This window comes from Rhinolophus sinicus, linkage group LG07 (genome assembly GCF_036562045.2).
Source record: "Rhinolophus sinicus isolate RSC01 linkage group LG07, ASM3656204v1, whole genome shotgun sequence".
NCBI lineage: Eukaryota > Metazoa > Chordata > Mammalia > Chiroptera > Rhinolophidae > Rhinolophus > Rhinolophus sinicus.
Window position 1 is genome coordinate 41,404,223 of NC_133757.1, and position 23,674 is coordinate 41,427,896.

General features: G+C 32.9%; 1 protein-coding gene across 10 annotated transcripts in view; it reads left to right on the forward strand.

Moving 5' to 3' along the window:
* The window catches only part of CABCOCO1 (ciliary associated calcium binding coiled-coil 1), a 442,260-nt gene that overhangs the window by 318,806 nt on the left and 99,780 nt on the right, over positions 1-23,674 (forward strand). For all 10 annotated transcript variants that reach the window (XM_074339483.1, XM_074339487.1, XM_074339484.1 and 7 more), the window contains 3 exons: positions 3,021-3,124; positions 9,993-10,162; positions 20,640-20,784. In XM_074339483.1, the coding sequence (XP_074195584.1) occupies positions 3,021-3,124; positions 9,993-10,162; positions 20,640-20,784 (419 nt within the window). The remainder of the gene's footprint in view (positions 1-3,020; positions 3,125-9,992; positions 10,163-20,639; positions 20,785-23,674) is intronic.

Genomic DNA, 23,674 nt, shown 5'->3' on the forward strand with positions numbered 1-23,674 from the left:
TCCTAGTCAGAGATGTAATTTTACAGAGAAAGCCACAATTTACATATCCACATTTTTATTAGCCTATTCATGAATTTTCTGTTGTATCTTTAATTTGTACAAATCAGAATGTCTGTGTTGAAAGATTAAAGATTTTTAACCACCTTATATCCTTTCTGGTGCAAGGCAGTGTATAAACAAACACAAAGGAGCAGTAGTTTAAAATAGATCCAGGAATTCAATTTAAAACAAAGAAAACAAAAAGCAGAGGCAAACCTTCCTACAAGATGATTATCGTAAGCTATCAAGTTTTAGTATAAATGAAGCACTAATATTAGGCATCTTAGCTAGAATTATTTTTGTACTAAAGGTTAAGATTGTTATATTCTCCTTCATATAGTCACTGTGTGACCTATATTTTCCTATCCATAAAAAATTTAATAAAATTGATCTGAATGTCTGTATAATGTACCTTTCATGTATATCTTTATTCATTATTAATAATGATAGCAATCTTGTGTGTATTAAAACATATCAAAATGATTTTTTTAAGATGAATCCAAATTTAAGTTCAAATGACTTGCTGTAAGTCACAAAATTAATTAGTATTCAAACCTCATGAGATTTCTAAATCCAAGTCCTGCTTTTCATCGTGCTGCATCATATAACAGTGTCATCATGTGATGGAGATGAATTCAGACAGTCTATTAGCAACCTATGTTGACATAACTAGGATCTGCAGAATTCTAAAAAGAAGTAAAACATTGAAAGACTGTCCCTGAGGAATTTATAATCTAATGGGATTGACAGTGAAGGAATAATTATACTTTACTGCTACTAATATATATATATATATATAACCAACAAACATTTAAACAAATATGTAGCCATATATTATGGACTAAAATACTATCCTACCTAAAAACTGAGTTTATTTACATCAATTACAAGTGTTCGAGTGCCTACTAGGTACAAGGTATTATACATTAGGTGGATACTATGGAAGCCTAAGATATTTTTGTCTTTTGGAGATTATAATCCAATAGACTGACCTAGTTTAGGTTAATTTCCTAACCTTAGATTACAAAAAAATAGCTAATAAAGTAGCATCTTTTATTTCTAAATGATATTTTTAAGAATAAAAATATAATAACCTATTATAAAATACAAACTTTAAGCTGATTACCATTTCCAATAAGTGTTAGCTTTGATTTTTGTCATCTGGAAAAAGAATAAGGAAAAATTGGGACATAGTTTTATTTATAGCACAGCATTTTGTTGCTTTTCTTATTTATTGGAGTCCATTTACATGGAAGGATACATAACTGTTTGTTGAATTGAAAACATTTGCCCCCTCTCGCCCGAAAATCTCACAATCCTTTTTGTTGTGAAGCTGCCTCTGGTACCCTTATTTCTGTCTCTTTTTCCATCCCCATTCACAGCTTTTCTCTTCCTGCTCTGGCTTTGGGCACTTTCACCCTTGCAGTGATTCCTAAATTTAAACTTGACCTTTCTGACTCTAGCATTTCTAATTAACCTCTAAACGTTTCTTCCTTGATAGGCATATTCCATCTTAAACTCAACCACTGAAACTAAACTCATCATCTTGCCTTCTTAAAACTAGCATCATCTTCCAAAGCTCCTATTTCTATTTTGTGTAACAAGAGTGCCACGTACAGATTTGCAGATTATCCTCTGAACAAAAGAACTGGGCTGAGGGTTGAGCAGGAGGTGAAAATATATTCACAAGTGGTGCACTTGGGCACAGGGCTATCTATGTCACTTAAGACTTTTAGCACTTCCTGCACCCAGAGAGGCTGTGTTTGTCTAGTTCACACACAGGTGGCATATATGCGATTGGAGGCCCTCAGTATCCCTTTTTCTTCCAATCACTTAGTTCAGAAACTCAGAATCTCCATTCATTTTTCCATCTTTTGGTCCCGCATATGTAACATGTTGCATTGACCTCTTTCTTTTCTTTTCCATTGCAGCCCAATGCCTCATTCCTGAACTGGTTTTGTTGTTTTGTTTCTGATATATATATTTTTTCAATATTATTACTTTCAGGTGTATAACATGGTGATTAGACATTTATATAACTTACAAAGTGATCACCCGAATAAATCTAGTACCCATTTGACAGCATACATAGTTATCACAATAACGACCTTTCCATTTAACTCTTCCTCTGTGTCCTTTCTCTGCTCCTGTCTTTCCTTCACCCTGCTACAAATTACTCTTACTTCAGGTTCTTTATTGCCTATATTACCAAAAACAAACTCTTCATCCTCTCATTCTTCAACCAGCCAGGACCTAAAATATTTACGATAACTTGCACAGTATCTTGCATCTTGTAATCACTCAGTAAATATTTATTGAATTATTAAATGTAAGATCTCCCACAAGAGGTTCCCATTGCCGACTTCCCACGTAGGTCCAACTGGTCCCCCCCTCCTTGTACCCTAGGCACCACTGTGAACTACTTTACATTTTCAGAACTGGTACCCAACAGCCCTGTCTTCATTCACCTGGGGCATTATCCACGCCCATTCTCACAAAGTCCATTCCTGGACCACATCTCTACAGACTTTCCTTGTCCTGGCTCTACCTTTGTCACTTCTTTTTAGACTGATTGCCGCTTGTTTTTTATGACTCACCATTGTATTTTCTTGTTTTAAAGTCATCCTTGGTTTATTCCTCCCACTAGAAGTTAAGCTTCTTGAGGCTAGCAAGTCTTTCTTACTTTGCCTCCTCTTGAGCCCCAAATTCAATGAGGAATATGTGGATATTCAAAAATATTTGTTAATTGAAAAACCATCACCCGGTTTTAAATGTGCAAGACAGATTGGACTTTTCAGAAGAGAGGTACCATTACTTAAAAACAGAAAAGAAAAATGATTATCTAGGAGACTGTTGTTTTTATTTTTATTTTTTCCTGATAGCAACTAGACTACAGTAAAAACAAATTTTGATATCATTGGGATTAATAAGTAAAACATGTGATTGAAATAACTGATTCCACTTTTCTTTTTCTTTGGTAGAGAGATGATGAATTCCAAGAACACGAAAAGATTCTGTCCCCAGATTTTCTTTCAGTTGCTCAAATCACTGAACTGCTAGCAGTGGATGTAGATGGAGTTCAACGGTAAGCCCTTCAATATTATAACCAAATGTAGAACAGTTTTAGTTCTGCATCTATAAATGACCATTATATGTTATTATACTATGTATATGCATATATATACCCAGATATACACCAAATATATTTGTTATTATGTTTTATGTAATGTATATATCTTATATATAATATATTCATGTACTATTATGTATGTTATTGTATATAATAGTACATATATAGTATATGTATTTATACATATATATATATATATCTCCAGACTCCTGGAACACAAAAATTTCAAACAACTGCCTTGTTGTGCTGCTCAGCAGTCTTCTTTATGGGAAAAGTACATTTCAAACCAACTTGTTAATTTGTTAACATTAACAGAGAGTAGGGATTTATTGTTAAAAGCAGCCTTTAGCATATACTGTCTTCTCCTTTTTTCTTTCATTCTTAAAACTGTCATTATGCACAAGAACCTTTCGGTCTTCTGTGTCATTGTGAAAAGAGTAAGTTGTTTTTTCCATGATATTAGTAGTCAATATATTTTATTATTTGGGAAATACGGAGTATTAACCATCCACCTATGATTTTTATTGGGTAAGAACCTACTCTGATTCATACGTTTTGCTTAAAAACGTGAGTATAACTGAATTTATAGGCAATAATTCTAATATATGTACCTCTCATTCTTAAGAACATTGGTTTCTATAGTAGATCATTTACTTAGAACTCTGGTCAGATGTATCCAACACACAAATTCCTAAAATGTGTTTCTAGCAATCACTCATTTTAAAAATCATCTCACTCTAATAATGGAAGCCTGATTGGCCATAATGTGTGGAAAGGGGATGATGTGATGCTCTGGACCTTAATATCCTAGTGTAAGATTTCTGCAGGCCAGTCCTCCAGATGTTAGCAGGGTGTTGTGGACCATAATGGACAAATAGAAAATGACTCTGTCAGTGGATATCATTTGCAAATCTCACAAATATTATGGAATAGAGGCAATTTACTACTGAGAAGGAACTGTGACAGATGTACTGGCTGGAACAGAAATCTGAGAAGGGAAGGCATATTAAGAGCAGGTGACACTGACAGGCCTTTTTCCAAGATGCTGTTCACCTCCAGCGCCTGGAAATCCTGGTGATTTGTGATTTGGCCGTACTGCTATCTGAATTTTTAAGTATTAGTCAGTCAATAAAATATCTCACTGATTTTTAAACAAGTATTTCATGGTGATTTTACCATTTTTGTAGAAATGAATGCTCATTGGAAATTCTGATTTTTAGTGTCAGAATTGATTAATAAAATACATTCATTTTATTAGTATCACTGGTTATTTATGCTTTAGAAAAATATTATTTTCCATTACATTTCCATTCTATTATTTTCCATTACTAATCCCAAATGTTGTTGGTCATTAAAATGCAAAAATTAGGTGTTTAATACTAGGCAAAATGATATGAGGCAAATTACAGCTATTTAATATAGTTTACAATTTATTTTGATTATTCATTAAATAAAAATTGTTATATTAAATGCAATTAATATTAAATAGAAGGTATTGCAAACAAATGCTTTTTAGATTTATTTTTTGCCACATCTTAAGTTGTACTATGTATCATGCCTTCTGTGACAATCTTCTTTTTCTTCAATTATTGGTTCTCTTTGTTGTTAAATACCTAAATTATAAAAGTGTTTTTAATCTTTAAGAAGTGCGGTCTAAGACAAAGGAAATGATACAGAGGGTGATCCACCAGTTAGCAATATGGAAACAACCAGTTTCAACATAGGTTGACCTTTAGAGGCCTCATGAATAGAATTCACCTGAAGTAATCTGAAATTTTAAAACATCAATTTTGGATAAAAGACACCAGTGTTATGTCAGCAGCCATCTCTTTGGAAAGTAGTTTTCTTGAGGTTTTTTATAATAGTAATCCTGAAATATTTGCAACCAATCATTCACTTTCCATTTAAAATAACATTATTATAAATGGGATTCTATACCTTTCAACATAACAGAAATATAATTTAGGTGTTCTGTCACTAACTGACAAAAGTATGCCAAAATCATAGTCTACAAAGCTATAAACCTATTTAAATAAATTGTAGGAAATCAGCACATTTTCCTACCTTTTAAAAATAAAATTGTGCTCCTTAAAGCAGCCAATGAAACAAAACATGAAAGTATCATTAAAACATATTTGTGCAGTACACTTCAGGTAAAGTCTGGATACATTTCTAATGGTCTCCTAACTACCATCAATCATGTTTTAATGTAACCCTGATTTGATTTACAGATCCACCCAAATCTTTTTTGAAAAAAAGATAGGGACTAAATTGGAAATAACTACTTAAACACAGAAATAACACTAAGAGATCTTTTAATAACCTTTCTATAACTGGGCCTTCATGAGCTGTTCCGTTCTTGCCTTAAGGCTTATTTCTGCATGTCATCATATTTGAAAAATAAAAATGCACTCCAATTTCAAGAGCATGCAAGAATAATGTAATATTTTTACTGAAATTCTTGGTGAGATAGTTACATCACCTATCACTGTAGCAAAACTTCCTAAGTGACTATTAAGCATCTTTCTCTTTCCCTACATTTTCCCATGCTATAGCTGTGGCCATTTCTCCCCCTCCCCTGTTCCAGCTCCCTTTATCCCCAGAGGAAAAGCTTACAAATTTGCCAGGAAGTCATGGAAACTGCATTCTAACTGCAGCAGGATTTTGCTCCAAATGCCTCCCTGCATAATCTCCTTTGTGGTGAAATGACTGAACAAAGAATACAAATGGTAAATATTTAGCTCTGCAGTTCAAGTCCAAGGTTAAGATTCAAATGGTACTAGGAGAAGAGGTGGAAGAGGTGTGGGAAAGGGTAAAGGTAGAGGGATGTCAAAAAAATTTCACCAAATTATTCTTTAGCAAGTAGTTGCCTTCACTCACATACAATCAAACACTGGAAAAATAAAAATAAAAAGTAAAGAGTACGTAACTATTGAGGTAAAATATTTAATTTTTAAAAAACATAGCACGGAGGTGGCAGAAGAAGATTACACTTAGAAGGAAGACTAACTGCTGGAAACAGAAGAAAATGTTAGGCAAAAGCTGATGCTTAAAGAGGGCATTGATTCTGTAAAACAAGGGGTGAAAGAAAAGATGATAAAATATGTAAATAAAAAGATTTTAAAACAAACATAAGAGACTAAAGAACAAAATCAATCTAAAACTCATCTTGCTGAGAATGAAGCTAGTAATGTGGAAAACAAATTTAAGAAAACTTATACAAACTACAGATTAAAGCAATTCGAAGATGTTTCAATATGCATCCAATGCAGTGAATCAGAAAAAAAAAAAGTAAACGCCATAAAATAAAAGCTTTAATTTTAATATTTTAATAGAATAAAACGTTGTGCATTACCTTATCTCTGGGATAAAGAAAATGACCTAGAGAGGAAAACAATCAGTTAGGCCTCAGACTTTTCCTTAGCAATATTAAGCAACAGAAATCAGTGGAGTAACAAGTAACCAAATTTAGGAAGTCAAAAGAATGTGATTACAGATTAAAATACTAATTTGGACTGTTGTTTTAGTTAATCCACCTGGATTTTATTTTAATGCATTGGGTGAGGTAGCATTTTATTTTCTCTATGGATAGCCAATTCTCCCAACACTGTTTTTGAAGAGTTCATACTTCCTTTACATTCTTCTATACATTCTGGCATATACCAACTTCCCATACAATATTGGGTCTGTTTCGTGGCCTATTTATTGATTACATTAAAATGCTACAAGTTTTCTGAATGGGAAAACATATTTGCCAGTGTCACATCGGATATCCAAAATATACTAAAAATTCATACAACTTAACACACACAAAAAAAACCACACAAACAAAAAAACCAAAACAATTTAATTAATAAATGGGCAGAGGACTTGAGTAGGCTTTCTCCACAGAGGACATACAGATGACCAACAGACATATAAAAAGATGCTTAATGTCACTGATCATCAGAGAATGCAAATATAAACAATGAGTTATCACCTCACACCTGTCAGAATGACCATCATAAATAAATCAACAAATGTTGGTGAGGATGTGGAGAAAAGGGAACCCTCGTGCACTGTTGGTGGGACTGTAAATTGGTGCAGCCACTATGGAAAACAGTATGGAAGTTCCTCAAAAAATTAAAAATAGAACTACCTTATGACCCAGCAATTTTACTCCTGGGTATTTATTCAAAACACTAATTTGAAAAGATATATGCACCCCTATGTTCACTACAGTGTTATTTACAATAGCCAAGGTATGGAAACAACCAAAATGCCCATCAATAGACGACTGGATAAAGAAATTGTGGTACATTTATACAATGGAATATTACTCTGCCATAAAAAAGAATGAAATTTCACCATTTGCAACAGCATGGAAGGACCTAAAGGGTATTATGCTAAGTGAAATAAGTCAGACTGAAAAATACAGGTACCATATGACCTCACTTGTATGTGGAATCTAAAGAACAGAATAAATGAATAAACAAAACAGAAACAGACTCATGGATACAGAGAATAAACTGATGGTTACTAGATAGGAGGGGCTTTGGAGGACTGGGTGAGAAAAGTGACGGGATTAAGAACTACAAATTGGTAGTCACAAAATAGTCATGGGGATGTGAAATACAGTATGGGGAATATAGTCAATAATACTGTAAAAACTGTATAGTGTCCGATTGGGTACTGGATTTATCAGGGGATCACTTCATAAATTATATAAATGCTTAACCACTATGCTGTACACCTGAAACTAATATAATGTTGAATGTCAACTATAATTAAAAATAGTCAGGGAGATATATAGTACAGCATAGGGAGTATAGTCAATAATATTCTAATAACTATGTACAGTGTCAGGTGGGTAATAGACTTATTGGAGTTATTACTTTGTGAAGTATATAAATGTCTAATCACTATGTTGTTTTGGACACTTGAAACTAATAAAAAATTAAAAATTAATATAAAAAAATGCTACAAGTTTTTATTGCTATAGTTTTCTTATTGACGTTCACTTAAGACTAAATGACATTATACATTAAACATGGGAAAATAAATCTTGCTGACTGATAGCCAAAGCAGATTGAAGATGCCTGGCTCATAAGGTAACATCCCTTCCGCCAGAATGCCTGCCTGTTCATATCTGCATTCACCACTTGAGTTTTGTGCTTGACAAAATATATCAGGACACTTTCAGTTGCATGTAATATAAAACATTGAACATATGACTTAAAAAATAAAAAAATACACACAAAAAAATATATATAATAGGATATTCAGAAATTGACTGACTCCGGAGTTGATAAACTCAAGGCCTGAATAACATCATCAAAAAATGATGCATAATTTAGAACTGATTTTTCTTATGATTATAATCAAACCTATTTATTTATTCTTTTGTATTTTTGTTCCATAGACGAAAATGAACTTCACCCTTAGTTATGAATTAATTAGAACAATTTAGGAGATTGCCCACTCTAGACCCATAGTTATTATAGAGAATGCCATATACTGAGTGGCATTATATGGCATTGTGGGAAGGGGGTGAGAACTACTGTGGTGGACTTAGAAGAATCAGAACTAGGGGAGGTGTACCCTGATCCTCACTGTAAATGTTTAACTAATGATGTTAGTTAAACACAATGTCACCGTTATTTGTTCCCAAGCTTGTTTAATCCTGCTATATTATTCTGATCATAGAATTTATATCAATATTATGATCAATCAGGACTTCCTTTTATGCAAATGGAGATATAAAGTTGTAGCACACACATTCCCTCAAAAATCACATATAAGCAACAAAAAAATACCAATTCCATCTTAGTCCAAACAAGGAAAATGCTGAAAGCCCAAACCACAAAATATGAGGATGAATGCCAGAAGCATTATAGATCAAACAAAAATACAAGAGAAATTATTAGGAAGATATACATATTTAAATATCTTAGAATAAAGTGAAAATATACTTACTCTCTTAGGTGAGGAGAAAACCCTGAAGCGCCACTCCAAGAACCCTTGTTTGCAACAGGAGGGCCAGGATGTACAAGCTTGGAGCAGATGCTTCCCATATTTACCAGAAATAGATTTTTTATGTGATAGTAAAAAGAACCTATCCTACTTTTTTTATTTTTCCCCATTAATTGAAAAAAGAGTGAAAACTGGAATTATTGACACAAACTTATTTCATATAGAAAATAGCTTGTAACATGGCCAGATCTGAGTACTAGCAAGGCATATGCATACAAGGTTATTGCAAGAAAAAAAGAAGAGTAGGAAAAAGAACTGGCAGGGAAAGAAAATACACCAGAAAAATATAGCCATGAACAGATAAAAAGTATGATCAAATGTTTATAATGAATTTAAAAAACTTATGACGCAATCACCACAAGAACATAAAACAGATATAAAAACTAAAGGAAGAAATAATAAGACATGAAAGATGATAAAACATTTTTAAAAATAGTAGAAAATGAATAATCTTGCAGAGGTTAAATTTATAAGCCCAAGGGAGAATTAGTGCTGCTGAAAATACTAATGGACATAGAAGACAGTAATAAGAAAAGTATATAAAATGAAAAGGAAATCAATTTGAAAAAAATTTTTTGAAGGTTAAAGGGAAAATTATAGTTATAGGAAAAAAAGTGAGTAAAATATAAATAGCTGGAATTCTTTAAAAAATAAAATAAAATAAATATTTAACAATCTACAGAACATTGTCAGAAAGAAAAGAAACTTAGTTGTATAAAAGATATTGAATATTTACCTTTTCAAAACTTAGTTAAGGAACTGTTCAGTATTTAATCTGATTTTAATACCTTGATTTTTCTTTTTGTTACAGAAAACTGGAAACGTTTTTGAACTTCAAAAATATTAAAACCTGTTTAAAAGAAGCCATTCTACTAGATTACTATGTATCTGGATTTTTGTGGGCTAGAGGAATGGACTTTTCTATTATTCAGTATTCACAATTTATGACTTTACTAGATATGCTACTTCATAATCTTAAAAGTAAGTACATTATTTTTCTCTATTTTTAAAGAAAAGAAAATTTAGTCCACCATCTAAATTATGTTATTAAGCAAAAGTTCCTAATTTTACAGTAATTCCTTCAATGAAAATTATGTTTTTTTCCTGGGCATAACAAAAATATAGTTCATACCTTTGTTAAGTTGTAAAACTTCAAATTATACTTAGTAATGCTAACATGCTCTTAATTTGCCAAAGATGTGTTAGTTTCATTTTAAAATCTTATCAGTGCCACCCATCCCAAAATCATCAAGTTGTTCAAATTTATTTAGGTATTTCTTCATTGTCTGAACTATTTTCATTTCATTCTATCTATATCTATTACTGGGATATCTCAGAATGACTGATAAGAGGAGGTACTTTGGTAAATCTCAAAACCCTAGTAAGTAGACATTACTCACATACACTTAGATTTGTGACGTTTTTTCTAATATAACATTGAGATCAGTTACTACAGAAAATTTGGAAATTCTTCCTTGGAGCAATTTTAAATGTGATAACTTTTGTTTGAGAATAAATAGAATTGCTTCTTATAAGGAGGAAAAGAAGGAAGTCTATCATTTATTCATTGCCAGCTCTGTGTTCTAGGTACTATGTTTGGTTCTAACCTTTAACATACATTATTGAACCTCAGAGCAAATCCTCCTGCGGGAAGGATTTATAACCACTGTCTCAGAGTTGAGCAACAGTCCAGAGAGCAAGGTCGTATAGCTGGGAAATGACAGAACTAAAATTTGGATGTCTACTGTATAACCAAAAGAAGATGAGCACAATAAATGTAAAGGTATCTGTCAACTGAAAGAAGTGCTTGTGTCATTTGGGAGACAACTTCTTTCTTTCTTTTTCCCTCCTTCCCCACCTTCCTCTTCCCCTCCTTCCTTCCTTCCTTCCTTTTTCTTTTTTCCTTTCTTTTTTTTCCTTCCTTCCTCTTTTACTTCTTTTTGGTTGTTTGCTTGTTTTTAGTATCTTTTTATTTTTAGTTGGGCAGGTAAAAGACCTTGCTCCGCCTATAGAATTGTCACCATCATCCCAGGAAAATTTGTGGATGCCTTGTGGTCACACAAAGACTGGTCTGTTCTATGTGTCAATTTCCAACTACACTGATACAGGGGATGTTTTAAGTGAGTTAGCAAGAGTAATAGAGAAGCCACTCATGCCCTTTGCATTCTTCCTGCTCCTAGTCACCTTTACAAGGGAAGAATTGGTAGTTCTCATATATGAAGATGAGAAATTATCATCTTCCTCCTCTGAAAGTTGGAGAATTTCATCTTTGATTTTACTCAGGTATGTGCCATGACAAATATAAATAACTGTGCCAATAGAAGAAAAAATAACTACATTTGATAATTAATAAAAACAAATTATGATATTAACTGAATGATTTCAAATTATCCTACACATGGGAAACATGGAATAAAGCTAAAACAAAGATTGAAGTCTCAGGTAGCTAGTCTTGAGAATTCAGTCTTTCCAAATACTACAATTAATGATACATATTTTATTATTGAGAGACCTAATAAGTAATGTCATGTTGTTTTAGTTTCAATTGTAAACCTACAATCTCCCAAAAAGGGATTTTTAGCTAATCATCAGAAAGACAGACTTTGGCTATTATTTTTTCCTCGTGACACAAATATTTATATAATCTTTGAATACTACATGTCTCGAAACAGATTCTTTCAACACCATTGCCAAAGTTATTGGTAAATCTCAACTTGCATGGAAAATAACAGATGCCAAAAATAAGATGAAATGGATGTTGAAATTATATGCCAAAGACTTCAAAACAGCTATTATAAGAGTAATTAAATGAACAATAGTGAACATTCTTGAAACAAATGTTAAAATGTATAGTATCATGAAAGAAGTGGAAGGTATAAAGAAGACACAAATGGAAATTTTAAAACCATAGTATACGGTAACCATAATTAAAATCTCACTGGATGAAATCAATTGCAGAATGGAGAGGAGACAACAGAAAGAAAATCAGTGAACTTGAAGATAGAGCAACAGAAATTACCCAGTCTGAACAATACAGGGAAAATATGAACAAAACCTCAGGAGCCTATAGGACAACCAAAGTTTTAATACACATATCATCAGAGTCCCAATCGGATAAGAGAAAGAACAGTGTGCTAAACAAACATTTGAAGAAACAATGGCTGAAAACATCCCATATTTGGCAAAAGACACAAACCTATAAATTCAAAAGGGTAATAGGACCAAACTAAACCAAAAGAAAAAAGAAAATCAACCAACTGGATCTAATTGACATTTATAGAGCAGTCCACTCCAAAACAGCAGAATAGTCATTCTTTTCAAGTTCACATGGAACATTCACCAAGGTGGACCATATCCTGGATCAAAACACCTTCCTTAAATTTAAAATAATTGACATCATACAAGAATGTCCTCTTTCCATTATGGAATTAAACAAGAAGTTGACAAACATATCAGGTAAATCTTCAAACACTAGATATTAAACAACATAATTCTCAATAGTCCACGGGTCAAAGAGAAAGTCTCAACAGATATTAGAAAAGATTTTTAAATAAATTAAAATAAAACATGAAAATTTGTGTGGTACAGCTCAGCCAATGATAAGAGGGAAGTTCATATCATTAAATGTTTATATTAGAAAAGAGACAAAGTCTAAAGCTAATAATCTAAGCTTAAACCTTAGGAGTCAGTAAAAAACAAAGAGCATAAATCAAGCAGGAAAGAAAGAAGGAATAAAGAAATCATGAAATTGAAAACAAAAAAACCAAAACAGTGAAACCTGGATCTTTGAAAAGGTCAGAAAAATTAATAAACGTGAAGCAAAACTGACTACGAAAAAAAAAGGCACAAATTATCATGATCAGGTATAAAAATAGGGATATCACTTCCAGACCCTGCATACATTAACAGGATATTAAGAGAATACTATTATGTACATAAATTAGGAAATAAAACAATTCCTTAAAAACCAAGAACTAACAAAAGTCACCCAAGATGAAATAGATATAGATACCCCAATAATCCAATAACTATAAAATTCTTGTTAAAGAATTAGTGGAACAGGGTAGCCTTTTCAACAAATGTTGTGGGAACAACTGCTCATGTATGTTGAAAAAAAAATATGCCTCAACCTAAACCTTTCACTTGATGCAATTAGCTCTATACAGTTAGATCATAGATATAAATTTAAAATGTAAAATTATAAATATTTTAGAAGAAAACATAGGAGAAAATCTTCACAACTGGGGTTATACAAGAAGTTCTTGATGACCAAAACATGACCCATAAAAGAAAAAATTAATAAATTCGACAGTAGCAAACTAAAACATTTGTTTTATGAACATCACTGTTCAAAGAATGAAAAGACAAACTATAAACAGGAAAAAAACATTTGCAAATCGCGTATCTGACAAAGGACTTGTATCCATAATATATAAAAGACTCTCAAAACTCAATAAGAAAACAAACAATCCTGTTAAAAATGAACAAAGCCATCAAAACCCATAACACCTGTCTAACCATGATGAAAACATCAGAAAAATCCAAATTGAGAAAGATTGTACAAAATATCTGACCAGTACTCGTCAAACTGACAAGATTATCAAAAAACAAGAAAAGTCTGAGAAACTATTCAGTCTAGGGAACCTCAGGAGACATGACTAGTCAATATAATGTAGTATCCTGGATGGGATCCTGGAACAGAAAAAGGACATAAAGTAAAAATGAAGGAAATCTAATAAAATATGGACTTCAGTTAATTAGAATGTACAAATAGTGCTATTAGTTGTAATGAATGTACCATAATAATGTAAGATGTTAAAAGTAAGAAACTGTATGGAGTACACAAGAATTCTCAGTACTATTTTTGTAATTTTTCTATAAATACCAATCTATTCTAAAATAAAGTTTATCTCTTTTAAAAATAGGCAAATAATTTGAACAGAATTCTTCACCGAAGAAGATGTAAGGATGCAAATAAACACATGAAAAGATGTTCAACATCATTAGCCGTTGGGGAAATGTAAATTAAAACCATTTGGATACCACTACATACCTAGTAGAATGGCTAAAATTAAAAATACCAAATTCTGACAAGGATACAGAGCAACCAGAGCATGAGTTTTGCCAATACAAGATGGCACAGCCACTCTGAAAAATGGTTGGCAATTTTTAAATAAAATTGTATGATCCATCAGTCCCACTCCTAGGCATTACTTTCTAAAGAAAGAAAAACGTAGGTTCACACAAAAACCTGTACATGAATATTTTGTAGTAGCTTTACTCATAAGTGCCCCAAACTGAAAACAATACAAATCAAATGTGTGTCAATAGGTGAACAGGTAAACAAACTATGCTATGTCCATACAATGAACATATAATGGAACACTAACTGGACAGTAAAAATGAAATCATGATACAACAGTTTGAATGAATCTCAGTTTGCATCGTACTTGGTTAAAGAAGTCACTCTTAACAAATACAAATAGCCAGAAAAACTGCCTTTAAATAGTGTAATAAGCTATGGCCTATTTTGTTATTAGAAGTATTATAGTAGTAGTATTATAAAATGTCAAATATTTGCACACAGTGGTGAATGTCTAAACAGACAAACCAAAAGTTTAGAAATAGGCCCAAGCATTGGGAGTTACTGTTTGATAAAATGACATCTCAAATCTGTGGTGAAAAGATCTACTATTCGATAAATAGTATTCAACTGGGTATCCATCTATAAAAAAATAACATAAAATTGAATGCAAACATCTCTCTGTCCATAAACCAGAATACATTCCAAATGGATCAAACACTTAAATGGAAAATAAATGGAACTATAAAAATGTTTAATTTCTTTATAACCTTGGATGGGGAAGACATTATAATTATGCCTAGAAACCATAAAGACAAAGGTAGTTAAATTTGATGTATAAGAGTCAGAAGTCTGCAAAGAAAAAAATACCAAAAGGAAAATCAAAAGAAGAATAAGAAACTGGGAAGATTATTGCATTGCAGATAACAGCAAACGATTAAGTTCTGAATTATAAAAAGAGCATGCAGCAGCAGAAAGAAAAAGACCAAAAATGCAATAGAACAGTATGCCAAGGATGTGAAATAAATGCAATTGATTGATTGTTAAACAATTAACAATTGATTGTTAAACAAATGAAAAGTTCAGCCTTAAAAACAATAAGAAAAATGCTAATTAAAACTACACAGAAATATCATTTGTCATATATCAGATTCACAAAACTAAAATTTTGGTAGCATTCTCAGCTGTCAAAGATGGAAGAAAGCAGATACTGTCCTACATTGCTGATGGAAATATACATTAAAAACCCATTAAGGTAGCAGCTACCTATAAAATTTACAAATGTGTTGTCCCTTTGACCGAGCAATTCCACTTTTGGAAATTTATCCTACATAACCACTTGCACACTTGTGACCTGGCACATATGTAAAGTCATTAGTTGCAGTAATGTTTGTAAAAGCAAAAGATTGGAAACATAAACCTGAGACACCACTGTGAACTCATGTTTAATTTAATATAGATACAGATATATAGTTATGTTAAGTGTACACACATATACCTCTTAGCTCTGTCCACAGAGAGGGCCGAGAAGTAATGACATCCCAGTAGCTATGAGCATACCCAGGACCCAGGTTTTGGTTTGTAATTTCATTCTTCAACAAAAGAAACCAGGGCTTCTTAGAAAAATGGCTAATTGTACACCTGGAATAAGGAACATAAAACATGAGCCTGGGGCGACTTGTCGTGGCATTAGTATGTACTCAAAAATGAAAATGATGGCAGTATGTCAAAGGAATAGAAAAGCTAACTGAAAAAGCTACCAATGTCCAAACTTGGAACAATTTGAACAAAATAACATAGTACTGAATTATAAAAGTATGAAATTCACATCCATGAAACCATACTGATGTACATTAGTGATTGAATAAATAATGAACAGGGATAAAATGTGCAAATCTCTCACACAGAATTCCCAACAATTTATGTAGATACTTCACCCTCAGAAGGTGAAGCACAGCTCCCCACCCCTTATGCGTGGGCTACACAGTGACTTCCCTCCAAAGAAGACAGTAGGGAAAGGGGGACAAACGGTAACTTTTCCCTAGAGAAGCCTGAGAAATACTGCCTGAGCCATTTGATTAAGACCGACACTGTTAGTGATGAGCCATGTCAAATAGCATATACCCTTGATATAATGTGAGAATGCTACTGTAGTTTTCCTCCCCAACACCCGTCACCCCTGTCTAATCATGACCAAAGTATCAGATAAACCCAAATTGAAGGACATACTGCAAAATACCTAACACTTCTCAAAACTGTCAAGGCCATCAAAAACAAGGAGAGTCTGAGAAATTGTATAGTCTAAGGAGATGTGACAAATAAATGTAATGTGGTGTCCTGGATGGGATCCTTCAACAGAAAAAATATTTTAATAAAAACAAAGAAATCCAAAGAAAGTATTTGTTCATTAGTTGTGCCAAATGTACCAGATAGATGTTAACAATAAGGAAATCTGTCTATGAGTGTTTGGGAACTCGCTGTAATATTATTGCACTTTTCCATAAATCTAAAACTACTCTGAAATTAAAAGTTACTTAGTAGGGATTAGCCTAACCCTTAAATGGAATAGTATGCAGCTATAAAAAGGAAACAATGAGAAAGCTTTGTAGGTATTGTATGAGAAATTGTATCTTGTTATTTATTAAGTAAAGCAAGGTACAAAATTGTGTGCTTTTGTTTATAAAAGAGACAAAAAGGAGAATTTATGTATGCTTTTATTTGTTATATATACAAAGAAATGTTAGAATATAGAAAAAATTAATCAAAGTTTTCTATAGGGAAGGGTGTGGGAACTGGGCATGTGGGTAACAGGGATTGAAGAGTCTTTTCATAATATATTTTCACATATGTTTTTTGAGCCATGTGAATATATCACCAATCAAAAAGTAAATTGTAAAAAAGAATATATGACATGAACAATCCTAACCTTTGCAACCCCTGAGCTGAGTATTCACAAACTAGAAACAGAGTAATGGAAAGTAAAAAATGTTCACAAACCTCACATTCCAAATTTGACAAGATATTTCCATTTTAAACTTTTTCCATAACTTGCAACTGATTCAAGAATATTTCTCCTACGTGAAACTTTATATTGTTCATATCAGGTCAAAAATGAATTTTTAAACTTGAGCAGGATCCATCTAACTACTCATAAACTATGAGAGAGCGAAAGTACGTATGTAAAACCTAACCAGGAAAAAAGCAAGGGATCTAGTGTTTTCTTCTGGCAGGAGACAAAAAAATTCCCTTAAATCTTTAAACCTAGCAAGGTTACAGTTATCATCAGGAAAGAATGTAATCTTAGGCAAGTGTGCCAGGGAAGAGGTGAAGTGTGTTTACGCTTATGCTAAGAGGTGGTGGAATCCTGAGTTCACAGCGAGCATTCCCACCCAGCAACATCTTAATAGAAAAAACACTGAAGAGCCCAGTCTGAGCGCTTAGCTGAAGTGTGGTCAACCATTATTAATAAAATTCTGGTGTGGGAACTGCATTTTATACTGACTCAGTTTCTGATCTGTTTTTTGTCTCAAACTGGTGCTCCATTACCTACCAGGCATTCTGCAGACAACCCACCTGGAATCAAATTGGATCAGTATTATGGAATATAGAATTTGTAAGGTTGTCTTAACAATATACATTTTGGGGTCAAGTCTTTCCAGGGCCTGACCAAGGACAAGCTGTAAAGTATTAGATAGACTGGATATCTGGCCTCTATCCAGGTCCATGGGACTGAATTGATTCCCTATATTGAAGGTGAATATTAGTAAATAACCATAGAGTACTTTTTTAGTTCCATAAAGTTGAATTGTTTTTCCCCAAATAGGAATGGTAATGATAAGTAACATTTATGTATGATTAACTTGTGCCAGTCACAGTGTCATTTGCCTTCCAAATACTGTCTCATTTAATTCACACACAACCTTATGAACTAGTTCTATTATACTCCCCATTTTAAAAATGAGAAAAATAAGTTAGGTTCAGAGAGGTTAAATAACTTCTTAAAGTCACAAGCGTCAACCCCAGTGAGTGAGAGCCCATCCCTTTGACTACTCTACCAAATGTGCCTGGCTTTGGGCCGAATTCTGAAATGCACTATACACCTATAGTATATTTTCGTATATGTATCTTTTCAATTTACCAAGAGTCACAGTTCTTATTTAATCCTCACAACAGCACTGTAATTTTGAAAATTGATATTATTTTCATTTATAGATAAGGAAAATGAAACTCAGATCACCTAGCTAGTCAGTGGAAATTATGAGGTACCAATTTAAGTCGTCCAACTAATTATAAGTCTAGTGTGTTCTTTCAGTACCCCAAATTTTCAAAGACAAGTTTTATTTCTAACAGCCCTTACTATTTAAATGGTTTAATCTTTCATAGTTTAATCACATCACTAAATGTGATTTTTAAAAGAGCAAATATTTCCATTAGATAAGTGAAATGATAACTTTCTTAATTTTTAAAGCCATTATTTATAGAAAGACATTAGAATCGAAAAACTGTTTTAAAGAGTCAGTTATATTTCAACATAAGGAAATAGTCATATAAATGTATTTTTCTGCTTGATAAGTGTAATTACATCTAGAATTATAATCGTTTATCTAAGAATTTCTTTTTTCTCTGCATCTCTAATTAATAGCATTTTATTAATAAAATAATCACATTTTTAATCCATCGTATCTGAATTGCTTTTATCCAACAGTTTTCATTTCTAAATTTATTCATACTATTTTCAAGAGAAGTTTGTCATGGAAAACAAAATACAGAATAATAATTGTGCTCCACTTAGAATGATATAGGAATGCCTAGTTATCCAGCAGTAATTTGTGTATCTGACCTCCATAAAAGGTGATCTGAGGGTGGCTGTGAGAAATGGACCAATTGTCATTCATAAAACTAGATTTTGATTATTAAATAGTTTTTTGCTTCTTTTTAATTCCTGTAGTTAGAAAAGAATCCAGACTAAACTAATTACAAGTTAGTGTTTATAGTGCCTTCCTAAAATTTTAAATTAGTCATTTTATTAATAATTTGGGGGCATAGCACTTACATCCTAGAAAGAGTAGCTGTGTAATCCAGAAATGGCTGAGTCCTACAATCAGCCTATGTTCTCATAACTCCTCTGCTATCTCCTCTCCTACCTCCCTGAAAACTCTACTTCATTAGCAAGAAGTGGAAAGGTTATTGATGGTGTTTCCTAAGGGAGATAGAGGTTTGGTTGGGATTTGAAGGTGGGGTTCACATTGGACAGCACAGTTCTCCCCCAGCTGAGCCCTCCCCCAACTGACATTCACCTCCCCAAAGCAGCTGGTCCAACCTGGTTTTGCTGGAGTCTTTCAACTCTCCACCCTTAGGCTCTTCAGTTTTACATCCATATACCCATCAATTGTCAGCAAACAAAGGGCAGTCGACACTCCAGGTACCTGGAATTAGCCTCAGGACACAGGAATCTCTGGGTGTGTGTAGATTGTAAGTAATATTTGCCTGTCACAGTAAAAATGAGCATAATATAACCAAACATGAAAAGAAGATGGAAATTAGTATTTGTATTATAGATACTATAAAAGTTAAGTCAGAGGCTTTTGACATTTCCTTCTTTTTCAGCTGAACCAATGCATTAGAGGATAGTGTTGTTTTGTTGTTTGTTTGGTTTTAGTTGCAAGAGAACACACCACAATCAGTGACATGTTTATTGTGGGTAATGGTGGCAAAGTGGTGTCCGTGTCACTCTGCACTGTCATCTGGCTCTTTCTTACCAGCACCACAACGCGTACATTTGAGAAGCAGCTCACTTAAGTTTAAGTCTGCAGCTTGAAAGGGAAAAAATAAAAAACAATGTTTTACATAAAAATCCATATTTCTGGCATCTATTGAAAATCTTCAAGCCCAAATCCCCACATGGTAACAATCAGCTAAAGCCAAGTGTTGGTCGACTGTTCATTTACACTTTCAGCTCTAAGTTCAGCTCTGCTATCTACCGTCACTGAATCTACCATGTAGGCCTTCTTAACCAGCTAATCCAACCCACTTTTCTGTCACTTCCATATATGTGCTCTTATTCTAAGATCATAAAAAAAAAAAATTGTTTTCCATTTTAAAGTGACCTTTAAATAGATTTTGAATATTTTTGTGTCTTTAAATGAAAACTCTTTAGACAGTTGTGTAGTGTTATAGTAATTTACATTTGTTGGGTGTGTTAGCTGCTGTTCTTTTACACCAAATGGAATTATTAGTTTATCATAAACAAACAATAGTTTTAAAATTTGTCCTCACAAATACTGAAAAAGTACATTTTTGCACATTAATGACATCTTGGATTTTTTTTTCCAAAACAATGCTTAAGACTTCTCTGGATTTTTTTTTTTTTTTCAGCGTTGCATATGTCCTTAGAAGACAGCATAAAATGGCTTGGAGAAGTTATGGCTGAAATAGGACCATCCCATTTACAAAAAAATGAGAAATGGAATATCTTTGATATAAAACAAGCCAATGCTATCATTGATTACTTACAAATCAGGTATGGATTTCTTTTCAGTATCATGTATTTTTAATTTCATATTTTCTAGAAAATGTCTACTAAATAAGAAACTAACCCAATTTTTATCACAGTTTGACATTTACAAAATTTATGCAGTAATTAACCCAACCAATAATTAGATAATATTCAAGTCTTCCATTCAGTAAACAGAAGTCAAAACATTGAATGTTTTAGCTAACCTTGCATTCTTAAAAAAAGGTTTGTGTTTGAAAAGTATAATTTTATTTAGAATTATAATAAATTATGTGAGCATTTCTTCTTTCTCTAAATCTCTAATTAATGCAATTTTATAAATAAAATTCTTTCAGATTTATCAGATTTGATTACAATACACTCTATATTTTAGGTAGTTGTCCTGATATCAAAATTTTACATTTTAAAAAGCAATGTTCATTCCCACTTAAACATTTGTTTTAAATACTTTGTATTAGAAATTAAAGAGATTTATGTACACCCTTCCTCAAATTTATTATGTGCCCCAAAATATTTTGTAGTATTGACCAATTAAACTCAGTAAGTTTTTCTTTCTGCTTAGAAAATGATGGTATATGGAGGAAAAGTATTTTTATTACAGTGATTCTTCATTGGTGAACTAAGAAATCTGTCTTTTTATATAATCTGTCACAAGGTCTGCATTAGAGTCATGCATCCCTCCCAGGGGATGTTTTTAGAGTTTGCAAATATTTAAACAAGAGTTGGTAAAAATCTTTCTTTTGTCTAACTAAAAGCTTCTGCAGAGTATCTTTGTTCCTCTAATACTGTACACTGCAGTGTTTTCCAACTTTAAATTTTAAAATTGCAAAATAAAGGGTGCTGCGTGATATCCTGGACATGTTCATGATTTGCTTGGCAAGGATCCTGGTTGTAGTCTGGAAGCTTTTTAAATATTAATGTGTTTAATATGATAAGGTTTATATACTGGTTTCTGGCATGAATTAATAATGGTACATGATATAATATGTTTTTCTATAATAGCATTTGATATAATATGATTTCTTAACATAAAAACATACCTCCTAATGTGTGTGTCCCACTAAAAGCCACAATAGTCTTCATATCAATTAGAGTAAAGCAAGATCCTTGTGTGGAGGGAGGGAGTGGAAATGCAGAGTTAGAGAAGAACCTGTTTCCCAAGGTCTTTCTGCCTGTCAGGGCTTGGGAACCACGGGGGAAGGGGGTCCTCTGAACATTTGGATAGCATCCTTCTTTCCCTTCTCTGTTTGGACCTGCCAGGTCTCTCTTGCAGAACACATTTTTACAGCTAAGCTCTAAGCCCAGGAGGTTTATAATGGGCATCAGGACTGATAGTTAACCATAGAAGCAAAACCCATGCAGGCACCACAGTGACACCTTCTAGATGGTGAAAGCTGGCAGCTCTTTTCTCTTTCATCTCATCTCTCTGGACAAATGTTCATCAATGTAATTCTTGACATTTTACTTCAGAAAATGATAAAGTTAGGAAAAGATGTCAGTATTAGTCACTGTTCGATCCTAACCAGGGTAACCACATACCAAAAATCCCTAATCTTTTAAAAAAACAACAACAAAAAAACAGGTAACATTTGAGAGATTAGTCACATAACGTAAATCAGAATTATTTTTGGTACTGTTGAATCTTCATAGTGGGATTTCAAAGAAATTATGTATTTTAAATATACCTGTTACAGAAAATGAAATATCAGTATGAGATCTAGGATTGATGCTGAGGTTATATAAAGAGAAATGTGCTTTTCTATAACAGCTGTTCAGAATGCCTCATAGATTCACAAATGTAAGTTTAGTGGCAATTAAATCACATAATACTTTTCATTTTAATGACTACAAATAAATTTTATAAATATGACGCTAACTCAATTATTGAAAGTACAAGCATGCTTCAGTTTAACCTGATATTAAATTTACTCAACCAGTGAAAGCCCTCATCAATTGAGGGAGAGAAATTTTTAGAAAATGACCCCATAGTATGTGAAACTTAACTGGCAATAAAATTGAAGTCTCAGTTGATAATGTTAATAGAGTCTAAATTGCATATGCTGTCATATATCCGTGATTTGAAAAAATGCCAAAATTCTTCCCCAACATTACTGTAAGTACTGAGGAATCTACTTGTGCAATATATACATTTGTAAATATTATATAATACATACAAATATAGAGGTAAATGCTCCTGCACCTTTTTCAATATAAGACATCACTTAGATACATATCTGGTCTAAGTACAATTCTGTCATTGTGTAGTCTACCTATTCCCTGGGAATTAGGTGAAGGTAATGTTCATAGGCATATACTCAAAATAGGAAAATCAACAGTGCCCCTTTGTGTACAACAAGGTATTGTACTGCCTGGTATGGAGCCAGACATCTTGACCCATTTTCTTTCTGGGTATTTTCCTTTGATTTTGGACTAAGACAAGATGTTTAACAAAATAGTCTGGGGCTTGAGTCAGCCAGAAGTCCAAAAGAAGAGGGAGGAAACGTACTCTCATAGCAGAAGTGTCACTTTTTTCCCATGGGAGGCCATCTAATAACTTCTTGGTAAAGTTAGAACCCCAACAAAGGTGGGGACCAGCGTGGGGCAATGGAGGCCACTTGACCTGCCCCTCAGTAAGTGCCTCCCTTCCCTCACCTGTCTCACCCTGGCCTTGCCCCCAACCTTGCATCTTTGACCACTGCATCCAAATCATGCATTTTATTTTATTATTGGCTTTGCAAAATCTAATTACTATATTAATGGGTAGAATAAGTCTGAAACATTATGAACTTGCAAGAAAGAATACTTATGAATTAACTTCGAGATGGAGAAAAATTTTACACTAATTCACTAAGAGGAAGCCAAACTATTTTCAAAATACTCTACAGTCTAATTTTTC